This window comes from Suricata suricatta, chromosome 2 (genome assembly GCF_006229205.1).
Source record: "Suricata suricatta isolate VVHF042 chromosome 2, meerkat_22Aug2017_6uvM2_HiC, whole genome shotgun sequence".
NCBI classification, from domain to species: Eukaryota; Metazoa; Chordata; class Mammalia; order Carnivora; family Herpestidae; genus Suricata; species Suricata suricatta.
The window spans coordinates 179803977-179824490 of record NC_043701.1 but is presented as its reverse complement, the minus strand read 5'-3'; the positions used below and the strand labels follow the sequence as shown (position 1 = coordinate 179824490).

The window sequence follows — 20514 nt, the reverse complement described above, 5'->3', positions numbered from 1 at the left end:
CTGTCCTCTCCATCCAGTCTCCTGCCACCACCAGCGACTACTGCCCCCAACACTGGCCCTGCTGACGTACAACACCAACGTAGCCAGACCTCAGATACTACAGAAACTGCCTCTGACTGTTCTGTCCCCTGTTCCAGAAGGCTGGTCCTTCTAATCACACTGCTGCTTTTCAAGCTGTCCCTTCCCCATCCGGTCTGCAGTAAGCCTGCCCCTTATCTACGCCGTGGCCGCTCTCAAGCCCTCCCCTGTCTATGAGGTGCCTCTGGCGTCACTGGACTCTTACCACACTAAACTAGCCCTTTCAATCCTGTTTCCAGGTAACCTTCATGTCCTTTAATCCCTCCCAGGGCTTTGTCCAGAGTGGCTCCCAAATCCATACTGGCTAATCTGAATATGCAAATACGCAGAAGCATTACCAGAGAAGACCTATACCGACAAAATTGGAATCTACAGCTGATCTGACTCTCTGCACTTTCTCCATTTCTCTTATCGTTAGAAGAGATAATGTGGTCACATCCTGAATTTGCATTTGGAATCATCTGCAATCATTTGTGACATCTGCATAGTTCTCTAAGTCTGAAAGCTCAGAACCAACCTGGTCCCTCTCTCTCCGTCACGCCCCACACCCAGTCTATCTACTTGAGCCTGACTCCACGCACCAGTTCTTTCAAACCGGCCCGCTTCCTTCCGCTGCCGTTTCCACTTCTATCCGGGTAGAGCCCTTGAAAGCATCATGGGGTGCTTGCCGCACGAGATTCCGCTCTCCAGGCCGCAGCGGCCAAAACGCTGGCCTGGTCACTCGTCTGCCCCCTGCCCCTACACTCTGCACAGCCCGTCTGCTCACTGCCCTAGGGACAGTCCTCATACCCCCTGGCCCAGAAGACCCTTGGCAGCGCTTCCCTTCTCAGCTCCCAATCACCGTCCGGGGCCTGCTGAGCGCCTCTGCCAGTTCCTGAACTCACCACAAACACCACCATCAGGGCCTCCGAATAAACAGTTTCCTCAACTCCCTTCTCTCCTCCATCCACTTATGAGGCTAAGTCCTACTTCTCCTTCAGACCGCCCCCTACAAAGTTACCTGCTCTCCGTGAGGCGGTGAGATCCCCCCAAAAGACTTTCTCAAGGACTCCCATAGCACCTGGCATTCACATATGTGACAACACGCTCAATGCAGAATGCCCTGTTTATTTCTCCACTTTTCTGGAGACTCTGCAGAGGAGCCAATGTCTTCCCAATCACATCTCTTTTTAGCACAGTGCCCAGCACAGAGGAGGAGGTATTCGATCAATATTAGTTGGATGAATGAAAGATACATCCTAGTGTTTTTTTATCCAAGAGATAATTCAAATACTGTGGCAAAATGTCTCGTTTTAAAAGGATACACCCTTAAGTATTATATGCTGTTGAAGTCTCAAGTTTAGTGTGAATTTATAAAGAGAGTAGAAGAATCTAAAACACTTAAGAACAGTTTAGAAAAACATTACCTCAAAAATGAAAACTAACGAACACAGGTCCTTCCTATAAAACAACGTGTGACCACGATGGCCGTCCTCACCTCCGTGAGCAGGATGGCCAGCATGTCCTGCCTCTGGAAGCGAATGGCGAGGTGGACGAGGGTGTAGCCGACATCGAAAGCGGAAGGGCGGTTCAGCAAGCGCACCTCGTCCGCAGTGAGCTGACGCGCGATGTCCCCTCCTGAGGACTTGTACGCTTCTATAGCAGCGAGATCACCTTCTACAACCCCTAGAACAAGCATCGAGACAGAATAAGAGTTTAAATCAATTTTTGTTCAAAAGGCATAAACCTGTCGCATTCACTCTAAACCCTTCCACGTGTTTCTCTAGGATCCTGGACCCTGGGACAACATGTAAATGTGCTAAGGAATAGTAAAGAGAACTAGTGTATTCCTCTCTAATTTCCTTCCAGAACTAGAGCCACCTACTTAGGTACTTACCTTCACATCAGCACTGGCTCCAGGGTCTGGCAAGGTTTAGAGGAATCATTAGAACCATTATGTATTAACTGGATCAAAGATCAGTAATCTCAGTATGAGAAATGAAACTTTACAGAAAACACTAAACTCCTGTTCTGCTCCTGACTCTGCAGATGCCAAGGAGTCGGGGGTGGGCTTCCTGTTGGCTCGGGGCCCTCCTGTCCCTCACGCTGCAGTTCTCTCGGCTAAAGCAAGGGCTGAGCCTTCCGTATTGCTGGTTAGCTTTGAAACAGCTCAGAGCAATTAAAACCATTTTCAATCTAAGTTAAAGTGAGCAACATTTTAATTTCAGAACCTCGCATAGCCAAGTCTTCCTTACATTAAGTATGAATATAGTAAAACTTGAACCAGAGGAATTAGAACAAAAAATATGCTAAAATAAAACATTACAAATCAGCTGAGGGATAGAGAGATAAACCAAGTATCACTTTTTCCAAATCCATAAAGAACTTTGTTCCCATGAAACCACGTTACTAATCTTAACACAAATTAATGTTAAGATGGTAATCCTATTTACTAAGAAGTACAGTACAGATCTATGAATAATAAATAGTCTTGGTGTAGACATAAAAATATAGGTGTAGGCAAGCTTGAATTTACCACAAATAGTGTTACACACACACACCCAAGACTGTAGGAACAAATAATTTTAAGTTTCCTAAGTCACATCACGAAAAATTTGTTTTTGGGTAAAATGCTAAAACTAGCTAAAAATATTCATAGCATATTCTTTAAAAGCATTTCTTTATTGTCGAATTGAATTAGAGAAATAGGAGCTATTCCTTGGAGAGTAACAGATTGGTACAATGCCAACATCTCCCAGTTATTAAAAACAGCAAATCGTGGGGCGCCTGGGTGGCTCCGCTGGTTAAACGGCCAACTCTTGGTTTCAGCTCAGGTCATGATCTTAAAGTTGGTGAGTTTGAGCCCCACCTCAGGCTCTGCTGTCTGCTCTTCCCCCTCCCCCCCACCTCCCTCTCTCAAAAATAAACATTTAAAAAAATAACACATTCATTTTAAAAGAATAAAAATTAAAATTAGGAAATCTTTAAAATGATAATTCCCACGTTCACTGAATGCCCATGACATGCAAAGCACTATGCTGCTAGGCAATGTGAGAAACAGCAAACACATGACACCTGTGCTCAACACAACCCTTTGTCATCACATCTCAGGGCCATAATGGGCCAGCTGCAAAAGTTTTCAGACTCTGTGGTCAAAGATCCTTTCTGCAAATCTAGACCCATTCCCCAAGAAAAGGACACTGTGCTGCACTCCCTACATTTTTAGGGTGAAGAATCCATATCAAATGAGAACACTTTCTTACAGGAATTTTTATTTTCACAGCAATGCAGGTCAATACGTTCTTCAATAGAAACACCTCCATTCAGCTGTAGCCCCCCCAACACAGAAGGGGTTCTCAAGCACCCTCAGGAGGCAGAGCTCCGATGCGACTGGCTGACTCTTCTCCAAGGCGCGAGCCTCAAGAACAGACCCAGAAAATCCTACTTGAAATGAAAACAAATCAGTGGTTACCGAGTACACGAAAAACTAAAATTCCTGCTTTAATTTCTTAATTTGTTTTAATGAACAGATGAAAATAATCAAAGAAAGCTCATGACCTTTTAAATCATTTAAAGTCGTTCGTCTTTCTAGAAACTACACATGCCCCACTCCATTTCCTTTTGTGTACACGGTGCCTCCTTGTGAAGGCGACTACTTTTCACTCAAGTCCTAGCAAAGCTGTCCCTGTTCCCGGGGTCTGCAGTATTATCGCACCTTTCACAGGTTTTAAGCTTTGGCCTATAAAAATATATATTTATAAACTTTCTCTATGTGACATAAGGAATGTTCTACACTCTGCCAAAAGCAACCCAAAGACTATGAAGATGGAACAAGTGACGTGGAAAGAGAAAGCCCTGCACGGTATGCACAGTATGCATGTGTGCACCTAGTTAGGCACGTGTGCACACGCACACACTTCTGTTCCCCAAAGACGAAGATGACCGCCCAGGAACTCTGTTCTTCCGGCTGCAGGAAGGGGAGACGTTCTCAATCACGGTCTCTACCATGCAGCTGACGTCTAAAGAGTCTCCTCTTAGAAATTCTTAAGAATTCATTTCCTCGCTAATGTTTCTGGGGGGATTTCTGCAATTAGAAACTAAACAGCATAATCAAAGAAGGGGGAAGGGGACAGTGTGTTTTGGAATGATGATTTACAACGTCACCCAGTCAGCCTTCAAATTAAGTGTTTTTTTTTAAATAAACAGAATGAAATGCACAGTATATCTATTTCAATAAAGCGCATGCATACATACGCACAAAACCAAGACTGCTGTCTGTCCCAATCCGAAGACCGAACAACTGCTGCCCCCAGACAAGGTGTGCCGCTCCCCAGCACCGAGTAAACCCAAGAGGGCAGGAAACGAGAATGAAGCAACTAGAGAGTTTGTTCTCTACTCTTCACAGCATAAAATCCTCAAAATCTTCTAGAACATGAAAAACACAAATTTAAGTATAGGCACAAAGTAATATTTTGAAGAAAAATATCTTATTGTCTAATGTTTCGGGAACCCAGGATTCCACTCCTCTCATTAACCGTAACTAAGAACTCACAGCTTCAGTTCCTGGTGGGTTTTCAGCTGCAAGGAGGAGTACATTTATCACAAATTTCAGATGACTGTCACGGAACTGTCCCAATTTGGGGTCTATCATTATGACACATTGTTCAAGGACAGCTACTGATTAAAGTTTAGACAGTTTCTTGACAGTGAAGTGTGCACTGTAAACAGGATTTTTAAAAGGATCTGGCTCATACTCAGATCATGTAAAGTTTTAGCTACCAAATTCTACTGGGGGTGGGGTGGGTATCAGATTATACACAAAACTTAGAAAAAGACTTCTGAGTTCTTCATCTAATGTTTCTACCACCGCTAACATCAGGGGATAAAGAAAAGGAGGAAGAGGGGAGAAGAGGGGGTAGGCAGGAAAAGAGCAAAATAAACCAAGGGCTGCAGTCTCACCCGGTGGACCAAGGACCAGGCAGAGGCAGAGCCAGAGAGGTCTGCCCTCCGCACTGCCTCCGGGAGGGACTGGAGCATCTTTCCCGTAATACGGTTTCTAATTTAGCAAATGTCCTGTCCCTTCTTCCTCCATGCTGTGAAGGCACACCAAAAAGACAGCCAAAGGCCTCTGAGAAGATTAACTTTATAAAACTAACCTATGGTTTCCACACACATTCAAAACTGACAGATACACAGCCAGCTCTGTGGCGGTGTGGACTTACAGGTGATGGAAGGGTTAATACACTTTTTAAAACACGAATACCTAGAAGTAAATGAAAGTTACTACATATTACAAACAGTTTAAAAAAAAAAAAAAGTTCATGTTGTTCTAGAAGCTGGGCCAGGAGTGGGATTTAACATACTTTGAAGCCACAGGTCGTAACCCATTGGGGACTTCACAGCTACTATGGAACTCCGTTGGCTAGAATATGGAGCTGGCTCATAGATGTTTAGAAAACAGACTTATTTTTCCCCCATATATGGCACAGTTTTCAAAGTTTTGCCTTATTTATTTTTAATGACGAAAAATCATAATGGTAACTAACTTTGAAAAGAATGCCAAATGGTAAAAAAAAAAGCCAGGACTTACTGAGCCCACATGGGCCAGCCCAACACTACCCTGGAGTTCTATGGTAGCTGTGACATCACAGCATGGTTTATGCTGTGGGGTCAGGGTGGACCTGGAGGCAGCTGGCACAATTTCAGGAGCCCTTAAAGAGAAAAGTTAGTTTTAAGTGGTAATGTTCACAACGCCCGTCACCATGGCAGCAGAAAGGTGCAGATGCAGCTGGCTACAACGTCCACTGCGCAGCTTTCCTCTCCCCAGAGTTTAGTTCTCTAGGTGGTTTTGCATAATAAAAAGTAAACTCTACCACTAATAATACTTTTCCTTTATATTCCAAACCATATGGCTATAGTTCAATCATGAACTTGGCTTAGATATTCATATTCGCAGCAATCTCTTTCAGTACTCAAGACAGGAGCTGCTTTTTCAATAAAGTGACCTCAGTACTTTTCAAGTATATCTTCAATAGGCACAAGCTCAGGGCCAATCCCAGAAACAGTGTGAGCAGCCCAGACCACCTCCTAGAAGCATTATTCACATAATAATAACCAATGGCAGCAAGTAAAAGTTACCACTTCTATTCCTAGAACAGTGCTACAAAACAATAACCTTTTAAAAGAAAAATAAAAATCACAAATTGGAAATAAATTCTTTAATCTATACTACATCAAGATGAGCTTCTACTCAATTCATTCAATAAACTCATTGTTATGAAAACATTCTCTTTAGAATAAAAGATTCAATGATAAAGAAGTCAAAAAAATCTCGAATTAAGGCCTTTAAATGTTCTATTATTAATCATGACAAACTATGCCAAATATAATTTATACTTTGGAGCTTTTATGTCTTTATATCTCTGATCAGACTGTTAACAACCCAACTGCTGGGTCGTGAAAAACTGCCTGAATCACTAGATACCTTCAGAAGACCACCTCACCATGCAGGAAGAAGTACTGCTGAAAGCCCAATGGAAGGATTTAAATGAACAAACAGGTCACAAAGTTATCTTTGGGAGGGGGATCAGAGATGAGGGCCAGTGTTAATGAACTAACTAAAGAAGATGGATGAGAGTTCAAATTACAAAAGTCACTGAAAATATTGCCCAAGAGAGTCAACTGAGGAGACATTACGGTTCTTAAAAACTTAGGGTTCAGGGACACCTGGATGGCTAAGTTGGTTAAGTGTCTGACTTCAGTTCAGGTCATGATCTCATGGCTTGTGAGTTTGAGCCCCTCGCTGGGCTCTGTAATCATAGCTCAGAGCCTGGAGCCTGCCTCAGATTCTGTGTGTGTGTCTCTCTCTCTCTCTCTCTCTCTCTCTCTCTCTCTCTCTCTGCCCCTCCCCCACTTACACTCTTTCCCTCTCCTTCAAAAATAAACAAACATTAAAAAAAATTTAAAACAAAAACACAAAAACCTAGGGTTCTGGGGCACCTGGGCGGCTCAGTCAGTTGAGCAACTTCATTTCAGCTCAGGTCATGATCCCAGGGCCACGGAACCACGGGAGTCATGAGACAGGCCCCAGGCTGGGCATGAAGCCTGCTTACTATTTTCTCTCTCTCCCTCTGCCCCTCTCCCCAGCTTGCACTGTCACACTCTCTCCAATACACACACACACACACACACACACACACACACACACACACACACACCAATAAAAAACCTAGGGTTTCCAGCTATACAAAATAGTATGTCAAAACCACAAATACCACTAAAATCAAGTCCCCAAGGTTTTCTGACTGTGAGTAAAAATGTTACCTACAATGAGGCCAAGCTACACTGGCTGAATGTGAAACCAAATTTTAGAGTTTTAGAATTACACTATTTTAGGCAGGCCTGGAGGGACTATTGAATAATCTAACCCGCTCTATTTTTCAAGTCATAAAAGAGTTTATAAAAGGAAAAACGCTCATGCCATGTAGCATGATTACACTGTTCATAATATATCCAAGTAACTCTTCTTCTGGCAAAAAATACTCATAGAATTAAGACAGTCACCAAATTGGAAGAGATGTTAATCCATCTTGATAAGGTCCCGAGGTGGAAGCAGAAGACAATCAAGTCCCTATAATTTGCCACTTCAAGAGGAAGTTCCACAGCATCAGGTGACACTCATGGCCACTCAAGTATCCACATAAGCAGAGTGGTCAATTTTCCTCATAAGTTTCAAGCCCAAATATCCAACAACGCATTACACGGCCTCACTATATCATGTCTAAAACTGAACCTCATGCCTCCTACATTTAGGGGAAAATGATCCAACCCAAGCGTCCAAACCAAAACACTGGTGGTCTTAACTCTGCCTCTCTCCTCAACCCCATATAAATTTTGCCAAGTTTTTTCAATCCTGCCTTTTAAAAAGTCTCTCAAACACACCCCCCACCCCATCTCCACTACCTCTATCCCACGGCAAGACTGCACTCGCCCGCACGTGGACTGCTGTACTGTTCTTTGAAGCGGTCGGCTGGCCTCCAGTGCTGCCCGGTTCCAATCTAGTCTCCACACTACAATCAGAAGGATCTTCCTAAACCACAAATCTGATTAAGGCAGTCTCCCTCCAGATGTTTCCCAGTGTTCTATGTTAAGAACTAAACTCCTTGACCAGGTCAACAGGCCCGGGAAGGTTCCGCATCACCCTGCAGCGTTACCAGCAGCCCCCAGACCACAGACCAATCCCGCTAACTTCATCAGTTTGATGGATGGGCCATACTCTCTTGACTGTAAGGTCTTAACATACGCAATTCCCTCAGATCAAAACACTCTTCCCTCTTCTCTTTAAGGTTTTTGGCTTAGAGGTCATTTCCTCCTGTAAGCCCTCCCCAGATCTCCAGAGGAGATGAGGGCACACACTCCTCTAGCACCCTCTCCTCCCTCTACTGAACTTCCCACACTATACTCACTTGGGGCATTCTATCTTCCTCTCCCAGAGCATAAGCTCGCTGAGAGCCAGGGATTCGTTCACAGTGCTTGGTAACACACTCAATGAATATCTAAATGTGTAAATAAATGGGCCAACAAAGAAACAGTAAAAACTAAGTAAATTCTGGAAAGCAAGAGGAGGATGGAAGAGGATGAACATTTGCCTTATCAGATTTTTAAATGCATAATAAAGCCATATTTATTTAAGCAAAAGTGTGATACTGATGTAAAAAACAAACATCAAAATGAAGGGCCTCAAAACAAATGACATGGAATCATTTTTATATATAACAGAACCACCCAAATCCACGTGGAAATAATCATCATTAATGGAATTTAGAAAAATATTTTAATCCTTAATACAATCTGAAAGACTATGTAAGACAACAAAGTGTTATTAGTATAACTCTCCCCCTCACCCCCCCCACACACACGAAGGAGGTAGAAAATTTGCAACAAATATGACTGGTATATATTTTGGCTCTAAGTATTACTTATATTTAGACTTCATGAAATTTGCTAAAATCACAAAGGAAAATGGACAGAAGACATAAATCAGAACAATTCACAGAGAAAACTACAAACGGCCAGCCAAGGCGACATGCCACCCTCACCAAGCCCTAGCAGACACGGCAGCAGTCACCTTCACGCTGCTGATGGGCCACGATCCAGAGAGTTCTTCGGGCAGCTACTCACCAATACTATATTTAAGAACTTTAAATATGTTCACATCATTTGATCGTATAATCCCATTTCAGGGAACATAAGAAAATAGTTAGAAATGCTGACAATTCTGCTCACCAAAACACTTTCAGAACAAAAAATTTTCAAATAACCCCAAAGGCTAATAATAAGGGGTAGGTTAACTTAGAGCGTGGCAACTTGTGTCCTACTACACACTCATTTTTTACCAGATGAAAACATTTTAATTTTCTCAAATGTAAAGCTCTGCCAAAAAAATAGATTATATATAATTTCAATTACATTTTAAAAATGTAAAAAATGTCACAAAAACATGGCAAATTTCCTCTCCACACTGCTGCTGTAAACTTAACTATTTTTTCATAGCTTTTCTTATCTCTGAAATCATCTACAATGAGCATGCTCTGCTTTTATTACTTGAAAATGAACTAAACGCTCATGCTTCACAAGAAGTCAGTACATGACGTCTAAATCTGATGAAACAAGAATACCGGCATGTCCTATCAACAGAGCACGACCTCACGGTGCATGGGTCTGGGCCCGTTTCAGGTTTGCCACTGAGAGCCCAGAGCCTGCTTGGGATTCTCTCTGGCCCTCACCCACTCTGAGTTGGGTGCTTGGTCTCCCCGCCCCACCCCCGCCCATAAACTTAAAAAAAAAGTGTAAGTGTAAGGGAATTCTGACACATGCTAACACCACGAAGGCACTCTGAAGACACTACACTAAATCGAATGAGCCAGTCACAAAAGGACAAACACTGTACAAGGACACTTGTGGGAGGCGCAGAGAGCAGTCCGTTCAGAGACGGAGCGGACTGGGGGCTGCCGGGGGCTGGCGGAGGGGAAATGGAGAGGCTGGTGATGGAGACAGAGTTCATTTTGCAAAATGAAAAAAGTTCTAGAGACAGATGATGGTGGTGGTTGCACAAGATATGAATGTACTAAATGGCACCGGATTGCACACTTAAAAATGGTTAAGATGGCAAAATTCTTCTACGTATGTTTTACAATTAAGGTAAATTTTTCAAAAAGTGGGAAAAACGCTACAAGGACACAATTCAGACATACTAGAGGTGCTGCTTTAAACATATCACTGATGCAGTATCTCCCCCCCATAAAGATAAATGTTTTAATTTAATCTAATAATTTCCAAATGGAGTGTCATTATGTGGAAAAAAAACTTCCTGGACTCTTTGAAAATGTTCACCTCATGAAAGAGGAAATAAAAGGCTAAAACCAAAACCATCTGAGGCACTGTTTACATTAGAGGGGTCTGAAGAGAACACAAACAGGTAAGGTGCAGGGTCCTTGACAGAATGGGGTCAGAGCAACAGCCCATCCTAAGGCTGAAGATGGGCTCTGAGTATTAAGTTTTCTAGATAATTGTGTGGTTATGCAGGGAAAAGGTTTTTGTTTTTAGGACATACATGTTGAACTTTTCAGGGGCAAAATGCCATGGCATTTGCAACTACCTCTCAGATGGTTCAGGAAAAAGAGAAAGACAAATAGGGAGAGAGTAAATGAGGCACAGTGTTAACAACTGGAAAATCTAGGTCAAAGGCATACAGTATTCAGTGTACTATCCTTGTAAGTTCTCTGGAGGTTCTGAAAATTTCTCAGAATAAAAGGTTGACGGGGGGGAATGATGGTCCTGCACCACAGGACTGGAGGTGAAGGGAAAAAATACTGTTTTTCTTTATAAACTCCTCCTTCTTTATTGCTTGATTTTTTTTAACACATGCATAGTTTATGTTAATAAATGTTTTAAATTAAAGTATTTTATGGTAAATAGTAAAGTTCGCTAGAGTCTAAATATATCTTTTAATACTTCATATTTAAACAATGCATTTGGATTTCATAACTTGGTATGTTCATTTAATATAGTGCTTTTTAAAAATGAAAGCCTTTACTAAACCAATGATGTATATTCAAATGGCAATATCATATACTCAAGAATCACCTGGCCTGCTCCCTTCCTGAGCATAAGGCGGCACATTATTAGTTGGCAGGCCAGTGTAATCAATCATTTCTAAAAGCTAGAATTTGCATCTCAGACCAAAGGCAACCAGAAGTATACCGTGTGGCGGGGGGGTGGGGGGGGGCCCTATTTCTGCCACTCTTGCCCATTTGCCTGAACAGACACACATTCCTGGAAGCTTTTTTCATCCCAGGTGTCAGAAAGCACTTTGAAAAGCCAGAATGCACTGGCCAGGGGAAAGAAAGTATGTGCACGCTCCCTACAGCTGAGAATCTTTTACGATGCTGAGAATTATCACAATTACACTTAAAAATCATGACCTAGAACTTTAATTTTACATCCAGAGCTCGAATCACAAGAGAAAATCCTTAGAAACGTAAAGAAAAATAAGACAAAAGCTGTCTGAGGAGAATACTGCATTCACGATGCTAAAAATAATTCTAGTACCTGTAACACCAGCTACCTTGGAGAGGAACAGAGCCACAAGCCAGCATGTGAACGGAGTAAGTAAAACACCTCAGTTTTATAGCTACACACACACACACACACACACACACACACACACACACACGCCTGTGCACCCCAAGTAAGAGAGCATGACAGAGAGTTAAGGAAGGACATACAAGGCATTGCAGGCACGCTAGCAGCTAACTTTCCTTTTATGGAGGCAGGGCCAGAGAGCTGCTGCAGGAGTCTGCATGTTTTTGGATTCTATTAAAAGCTTTTAATAGAATATTTTAATAAACCATTTTTATTTTTTATGTTCTTTAAAAAACGTGAGGGTTTTAAATGTCAAAGACCCAAGGCCTTTTTCCGGGTTCTACCTGTATTAAGGAAAAAATCAATGTAGCAAGGGAAAAAGGACACTAAATCAGAAGAGTATCTTTTGATAAAATATTCAGTCTGATACCAATACAAATCCAAGTTCATAATCAAACAAAGTGGTCCATTAGCATCTTGGAATAAATCCAGCACTTAAAAAATAACCGTAACCTAAATCCAATCAGAACAGTGAACAATTTCATTAGCTCCTTTTCTAAACCCCCAGAAGATGATCTCTAAAAATTAAATATTAGAACAAAGATCTGCTACCAGACTACCAAAAACTCAGAAGCAGTGATGGCCATGAAGGGGCTCCATCGGGCAGAAAAAAAAATCTAAAGATGGAAAATAGACTGTTGTGTACCAAACTAAAAATAGGCAAACATAAGCAAAGCAAATGGAACAAATACTACAGAAATGCCACACTAAAGATCGTAAAAGGGGGCGCCTGAGTGGCTCAGTCGGTTAAGCATCCCACTTCAGCTCAGGTCATGATCTTGAGGTTCAGGAGTTCGAGCCCCACATCTGGCTCTGGGGTTGTTATACATAGATTTTAATATCGCCTCCAAAACCAGAGACTACCAGGGAGACCGAGTCACACATGCAAAAGCAAAGGGCGGTTTTATTACGGACTTAGGCTGGCCGACCCTAAGCTTGGGCTCACAGACTTTACCAGTGCAATGGATCCGGGAGAGCGCCCCAACAAAGGGGGGGGGGGTAGGGCTTTTATGAGTTTGGGAAGGGGGAGTTACAGGAAATTGTGACACAGGTAGTGACCGAATCACTATAGCCTATTATTATTGCCAGTTACTTTAACCATACATTGATACTTTTAGTGGGAGCCAATCACAGCACTTAAGAGTATTGACCAATCACAGAGTGGGCCCAGGACCCTCCCGTAGGGGGTAGCTTCTATCTTTAGGCCTGCCCTTAGAAATGTTAAAGATGTTAACTGGTCTTTCCTGATTGGGTGTTACAAGGGTTGTCCCTCTTTCCTTGGGCAACGTGTGCCCTTCTATTGTCTGAGAAACTGACACTTAGGCCTCCAAGGTCAAAGTCAGTTTGATTCAGACACGTGTCCTAACAGGGTGACAGCTCAGAGCCTGGAGCCTGCTTTGGATTCTGTCTCCCCCTCGCTCTCTCAAAAATAAACATTAAAATTTTTTTTAAAAAAAGGAAAAAAAAGATCTTACAAGTACAAATAATGTGGCCTAACCACGGAATGACCAGAACTATCAGCAAGTGACAGACTATCTTGAGGCACAACAATCAGCGTCATCTAGGCATATTCATTCAGCTGACTTAGAAAAAAGGCCAGGGCTGAAAATATTCACAGGCATTAAACATTATTCAAAAGTTCTTATAACAGTACCCCTTTCAAACATACATACCAAAACAAAACAACAGCACCAAAAAACGAACAACAACAACAACAACAAAAAAAACCCCACTGTGAGTAAGAACATATACTTGATTTTCATCTACTGTTCCTGGCACGGAACTGCTAAAACCATTGTAATTTCCAAAGATCCCTAGGGGCATCTTTTGTTACAATATTTAGTTTTTTTCCAGGTTCCTGAAATAGCTTCAGACAGATAAAGGGAAACCGAATGTCTTTTGTTATTCATAAAACAAGTTCCTTTCTCCTCTTCTGAGTTTATGTTAATGAGGTGACTTTTGGAAAACTCCTAAGGATGGGGGCTGGTTGCCAGGGAAACTACCCTTGGGATTAAAGGGTTGGAACTTTCAGCCCCATCCCACTCCCACCTCCTGGGAAGAGGAGAGGGGAGGACCAGAAGGGTGAACTAATCACCAATGGCCAAAGGTGTAATGGATCTTACGTGGGTCATTAACCCTCGGTAAAACACCCCCGAACCCCTGGAGCGCTTCTAGGCCGGTGCAGGCCGGTGAATAGGGGAGGGCAACGGCCACCAGAGGACATGCAAAGGCCCTGCCCTGCCCCTCTGCATCTCTTCCACCTGGTTGTTCAGAGCTCTAAGCTTTTACAATAAACTAGTCAAGTAAGTAGATTTTCCCCAAATTCTGTGAGCAATTCTCACAGATTAACTGAACCCAAAGCAGCAGCCATGGAAATCTAAGATTTGTAACAGTAGGTCAAAAGCACAAGTGACACCCTGAACTCGCTATTTGTAATTTAAGAAAAAAAAGAAACGCTGTTTCCTATTGCTACTGTAACAAATTACTACAAATGTACTGGCTTAAAACAATACCAATTTTTTATCTTAAAATTTGGGCAAGACTAGAAGGTCCACATGGCCCTCACTGGGCTAAAATCAAGGTGCGCTCCTCGCGGAGGTTGGGGGGGGGGCGGTGGAGCCTTGCCTTTTTCCAGCTTAGAGAGGCTGCCCACATGCCTCAGCTCATGGCCTCACACCTCTAAGACCTCTGCTGCTCCACTGTCCCATTTCTTTCTGTGACATGTTCTCTTGTCTCCTTCTTTTGTTTATAAGGATCCATATGATTATTGGGGGGGGGGGTGTAACAGAAGGTAATCTCTCCATCTCAGGGTCCTTCCCTTCTGACATGTAAAGTGGCATATTCATATACTCTGGGGATTAGGATTTAAACATTTTTGGGGGCCCAGAAGGCATCATTCTGCCTGCTATGCTATTTCAGTCAGTCATGTAAATCAGAAAAGGAGAACCAGCAAACAGTAGTGGGCAACTAAAAAGTACAAATTTAGACACTAACTCCTCTGTGTATTTTGTAAGATATTTCATGTTTTGTGCCTTCAGATAGTCAAATTCGTAATTTTTTTTTAGCAAATTAACAATTTTTTAAAGCTAAAGAACACCAAACGAAAATAGAAGCCTCTTCTATTTCTTTTCTTAAAATAATTTATATACCTTGAGTTTCCTCTCAAGTTAAAATGTCAGACACAGGGGTGTCTGGATGGCTCAGCTGGTTATCTGGCCCACTTCAGCTCAGGTCTGATCTCACAGTTGGTGGGTTCAAGACCCGTGTCAGAATCTGTGCTGACAGCTCAGAGCCTGGAGCCTGCTTCCGATTCTGTGTCTCCCTCTCTCTCTGCCATCCCCGCTTCATGCTCTGTCTCTCTGACTCTCAAAAATAAATAAACGTTTAAAAGAAAAATTTTTAATGAAATAAAAGTGTCCCTTTTAAAAACAGAAAAGGAGAACTGTGAAAGAATACATTTAAGGGAGAGACTAGTTCAGTTTCAGCTTCGCTGAGTTAGAAAGAAATTTGAAATATTAGCCATTCAAGAGAAGATGTGGCATACACAGCTGGATATATAAGTCTAGGATAGAAACACAAAAACTTATCAGGCAGATTTAATTATTTGGGATTCTTATGTGATCCTGTATCTTTTCAAGGGATCAACTTGGGTCACAAGTTTAAATTTCCTCTAAAGGGCAATCAATTCACTCCGGCAGTGCGGCCCTCTTCTTGAGGGACACCATCTAGCCAGTGGGAACGGCAGTCTACGATGAGCACCAACAGGACCTCCCAGAAAACACCTGGCACCAAACTGCAGATGTTCCAGAGACAGCTGCATATATAAATTCACACTCACCCTTACCATCCCGGTTCCCACCCCCAGGCCCCCCTTTTACTGATGTCAGGTTTTGTTTGGCATTGCTGTCCCCAATGTCCTCTCACCACATAAGATGATAATGATGATTTATGTGAAACCTACACCCAACAGCTAGAAAAGAAACTTGCTCAGTACTGTGGGTGCTTCAGTCTACATTTGCCTTAACAACTGAATCTTCCTCGTTCCTATGGTTACCAGCTACAAAGCTGGCCAGAGGTTGAGACTTTTTCTAATTTCAAAAGGGAAAGTCTCACATTTTATACTCAGTATAAATGTTACATTCAGTATATGTACTTAGTGTCTATCCCTTGGAGATGACTGTTTTTTTCCATGTGTTGCCAAAGGGAGCTCAGAGATGACCTTAAATGCCTAACAGGGACAAGCCACTATACACCATATCTGATGAAATCTAGAGAACATAAGGCAGGCAGAAAGGGGGAGTAAAGATTAATTTTCAGTACCTGTGGACTTCTGTTCTCATTAACCCAACAGAATGTAATCAAAAAAAGTTTTAAACATATTTTGGTGATGTTTACAAATCAAGATAGGACTACTCAATAAAGACAGAGTCATAATTTTTAGACAGGGTCATAATTTTTAGTACAACAGTTAAGAACCAGATTGTATGGGCAACAAAAATATCGTTTTGATAGGAAAGACAGACTGCACATTACCAAGAACCAAATACAATCAATACTTGGTCCTAAGAAGCTAGAAACTCTGGAGTGGGCGAGAACAGGGACTTTACGACAAAGAAACTGTTTTGTAAATGAAATATGAATAAACAGTACTGGTCCTGCGGGCAGGAGTTATTGTTCCACCTTTAAAATGAACTCACACACACAAAAAAATTTAAAAAAATAAATAAAATGAACTCACAGCTATCGAAATGCGCAGAGGTACAAGGATGGTTATCTCAAAAGAAAGAAGAATTATGTGGAAAGAAAGAAAAGGCAGCATCAAAAACAGATAGGGTAGTCCTAAAGGCAAGAAGTCATAGCCACAACGTTACATCAACGTTGTATCAATTAGTCTACGTGTTTCAAGAGAAAATATTTCAAAGCAGACGTTCTTATCCTGTGATCCACTAACTTGAAAAAACTATGAACCTCTGACTTCTGAAGGATTCTATGACCTCAACAGAGGTTAATAATCATCACAATGTATTTCATTTCCATCAAAAACCTATGTGTACTGTAACATGACTTTGTAATCAATGTCTGCATAGTACGCTACCATCCGACAAAAATGATTTTAAGAGTGTTCCAAAAGACATGCAGGTCATTTAAAGACAATCACAACTAGATTCAAAAGGTCACATAAGTTTCCAATTATATGGAATATCTAGAATGGGTAAATCCAGAGAAAGAAAGCAGATGTGATTGCCAGGCACTTGGAGGAGGAGGGGATGTGAAGTAACAGCTTAAGGGGTTCAGGGTCTCCTTTCGGAGTGACGAAAATGTTTCACAACCAGACAGGTGATGCATGTACAACACTGTGAATGTACTAAATGCCATGGATTGTTCACTTTTTTTTTTAATTTTTTTAATGTTTTTATTTATTTTTGATACAGAGAGAGACAGAGCATGAGAGGGGGAGGGGCAGAGAGAGAAGGAGACACAGAACTGGAAGCAGGCCCCAGGCTCTGAGCTAGCTGTCAGCACAGAGCCCGATGCGGGGCTTGAACCCACGAATGTGAGATCTGACCTGAGCCGGAGTCGGAGGCTCAGCCGACGAGCCACCCAGGTGCCCCGATTGTTCACTTTTAAAATGGTTAATTTTAGGTCATAGGACTTTGACCTCAATAAAGTAAATAAATAAAACCCTTTTGTATCTCCTGTTAGAGAAGAGGGAGAGGGGAGGGGAGGGGAGGGGAGGAGAGGAGGGGGGAGAAGAGAAGAGAAGAGAAGAGAATAACAGCTATGGTACTCCAATTTGGGGAGAAAAAAAAAGAAATCAATGGGATGAGACAGGACAACACAGCCTAAAGTGGCTCAGTGGACTCTCCTCCTTAGTCCTCAAATGTGGAGAAAAACTGGAGCTAAGACTTACTAAGTGCCAATATATTTGGGTGTTCAGAAGGACTCATCTTCTGGGACATTCTTTTTACCAGGGCAAAACTAAAATAAAAAAAAAACTCAAGATTTCTTGAAATCTACTCTTAGAACTTGCAGGTTCATATAGTTATGTCTTCTATGTTCTTGGAGCTGTAGTTGGGGGATAAACAAAAGAAAACCGTACTAGGGAAAAATATATGTATACAGCGAAGCTACGTTTAAGGTTTAGGTATTGTTCTACGCAATATTTAACTTGAGTTGTCGCTCAAAAGAATCCTTTACAAAAATTTTCTTCACAAAACATAATGTCAAAGCAAGCACCCCATCCATTTAATTTAAATCATAAAATCCCAACAGCTAACCTACTCAGAAAGAAAAAGTGCAGATAATCCAGTAACTGCTTTTGTGAATTACATCACTAGTATTCACCTCCCAAGGTTAGTAACCAGAGAAAACCCTGCTCTCACATCATGTCCTAGTCCTTTAACAGGTCTGAGCCAGTAACTGGGACCAAAACAGAATTTCCTTAGGAAGCTCTAAAACCACAAAACACACAAATCATAATGTGAACTGTGGAATTCAGCTAGCTACATGAAATCAGTTTTATCAAGTTTGCAAATATTCACTAGGTGACATTCATGTTAAATTGACATCTGTATTTTCAAGGTCAATACTATGTTTGTTCAACTTCTTGAGTCACATTTTTGTGATATTTTTAACATCTGACGCAAGCTCCCATCATCACAAGATGCTCATATGTTTACAAACACTGAAGCAACAGCCGGAGGAACTCGGTCACATCTTGTTACAATAAACAGAGGAGCAGTTTTAAACTCCAGGTGTATTATTTTTCTACTGAAGTATAAAGAAACTTTGCTTTAACTTAAAAGTTTTTCTCCCTAATGACAGAAAAACACACAGGGAAGTGGTGGCAATTTAGGACAAAGTTGTAACAAGATCACAAATACAGAGACTCCTATGTGTGCAGGCTGGGCATACAGCGATCATGCCGAATGAGCGAATGCTAAATAATAATGAGCCTACCCAGATCTCTCACGTCATTTTTAGTATCTTTTCCTATCCCATTCAAAAAATGCAGAAACTTACCCACACAAGCATTGAGGAATAGCCAATCGGTCTTTTTCATCCTGTTTTTAATTTGTTTTAGTTTTTTGAAGTCCACTTCGAGTTCCTCCTTGCTGCCAACAGCACCAGCCAATTCAATCCTCTGAAAATCCATTTTCATCTCCGAGTCCCGTTTCATAGTGGGAGGCGATCTCCTCTGGCTGTTACCACTGCTGCAGCTTCCCCTCCACCGGGCTCGGTCTTGCTCATTTATTATTGAAGAAGCCTCATCAGTCTCTGCCAACTCTATTGCTTCAATATTATTAGGTCTGGGATGATCGCAAACGACACATTTCTTAGCCTTGGCCCAGTTTTCGTATGTGCAAACAGAACAAGTCCAGTGCTGGGTCCTTGTGTTCGGTTTATTTCTATCGTTGTACTCCTCGCAAGGGTCAACAGAAAAAGCAACGGGCCTTGAGCCAGACCCTGAGGACTGAGGAGACTCCGTGGGACTCCTGGTCCTGCGCTGGGATAAGCACTGGGTACATCTGATTGCTCTCGGCCAGTTCAAATACGTGCACATGTGGCATGACCATTTATTTGCATTTTCCATGCTGTACGAAGACTTAACCCTTGGTCTTGCACTAGAGTCTGGACATATCAAAGGACTACTTCCTCCTTCGGTGCTGGAAGGATCCCAATCTCTACCAACATCACTTGAACCGCTTTTAAATGGATCTTCTGTGATAATTGTTCCGCTTGGTCTTTGGGCCCGACACATAGTACACTTGATGGCAGACGGCCAGTTTTCATACGTACAGTATTCACAAGCCCACTTGATTCCACGTTCTGACATTGTGCTCTTCCTGAAGTGAGTTATGTCAGGCAGGAAGCTATAAATAATTAGGACATAGTTATTTTAAAAAATAACTACAGAATTCCATCTCTGAAAATGTGCCCCAAAAGTACTCAACTTATAAAATATAAATTTCCCAAAAGATGCATGTAAGATTTAATACTGAACTATCCCACCCCTTGTCCTTATTTTTCTAATTTCCATTAGAGAGACCAGAGAGAAGTATGCAAAGAAAAATCTGAGACCTCGGGATTTAATGAAATTATACTTTAGAATGCAAAAGAGATAAACAGAAAGTAAAGGGAGGTTGGTTTGTTTTATGTTTATTTAATTTTGAAAGACAGTGACAGAGCAGGAGTGGGGGAGGAGCAGAGAGAGACACACAGAATCTGAAGCAGGCTCCAGGCTCTGAGCTGTCAGCACAGAGCCTGATGCAGGCTCAAACCCACAAACCGCGAGATCATGACCTGAGCCAAAGTCTGAGGCTTGACCGACTGAGCCACCCAGGTGCTCCAAGGGGGTTCATTTTTAAGAGGGAAGCAAGTTGAAACAGAGAGGTCACGAAGAGAAAAGTGTAAACCAAGTCATCACCATCTATTTAGAAAGGTAACCAACAATTAATTAAGACTCAAAGAGAAGGGAAAGAACACAAACCAAGAAACTTAAATACATAACCATTCTCAGATTATGAACGACCTGGATTCTTACGCTTTCTAGGTACAGTATCATTATCTCTGGTTCTTTGGAAGAATTCAGAAGATCAAACAAATTCTATCATTTTTGCTAAGGAAAAGCATCTTAAAAGTGCTGTTTATCCACTGCTCTTAATAAGCACAAGCAGCAAGAAAAATGTTAAGGAGTAGTCCTTACAATCAGAAAGTGACACTGAAATACAGACCAAGTCCCTTGACAGTTCT

The 20514-nt window shown here is 41.9% G+C and overlaps 1 protein-coding gene across 1 annotated transcript in view; it reads right to left on the bottom strand.

Moving 5' to 3' along the window:
• Positions 1-19634, bottom strand: part of ZRANB1 (zinc finger RANBP2-type containing 1) — a 35612-nt gene extending 15978 nt beyond the window's left edge. The window contains exons 1-2 of the mRNA XM_029932765.1: positions 18784-19634; positions 1556-1743 (exon numbers count right to left, since the gene is read on the bottom strand). Coding sequence (XP_029788625.1) covers positions 1556-1743; positions 18784-19597 — 1002 coding nt within the window. The 5' untranslated portion in view covers positions 19598-19634. The remainder of the gene's footprint in view (positions 1-1555; positions 1744-18783) is intronic.
• Between the last annotated feature and the right edge of the window lie 880 nt (positions 19635-20514).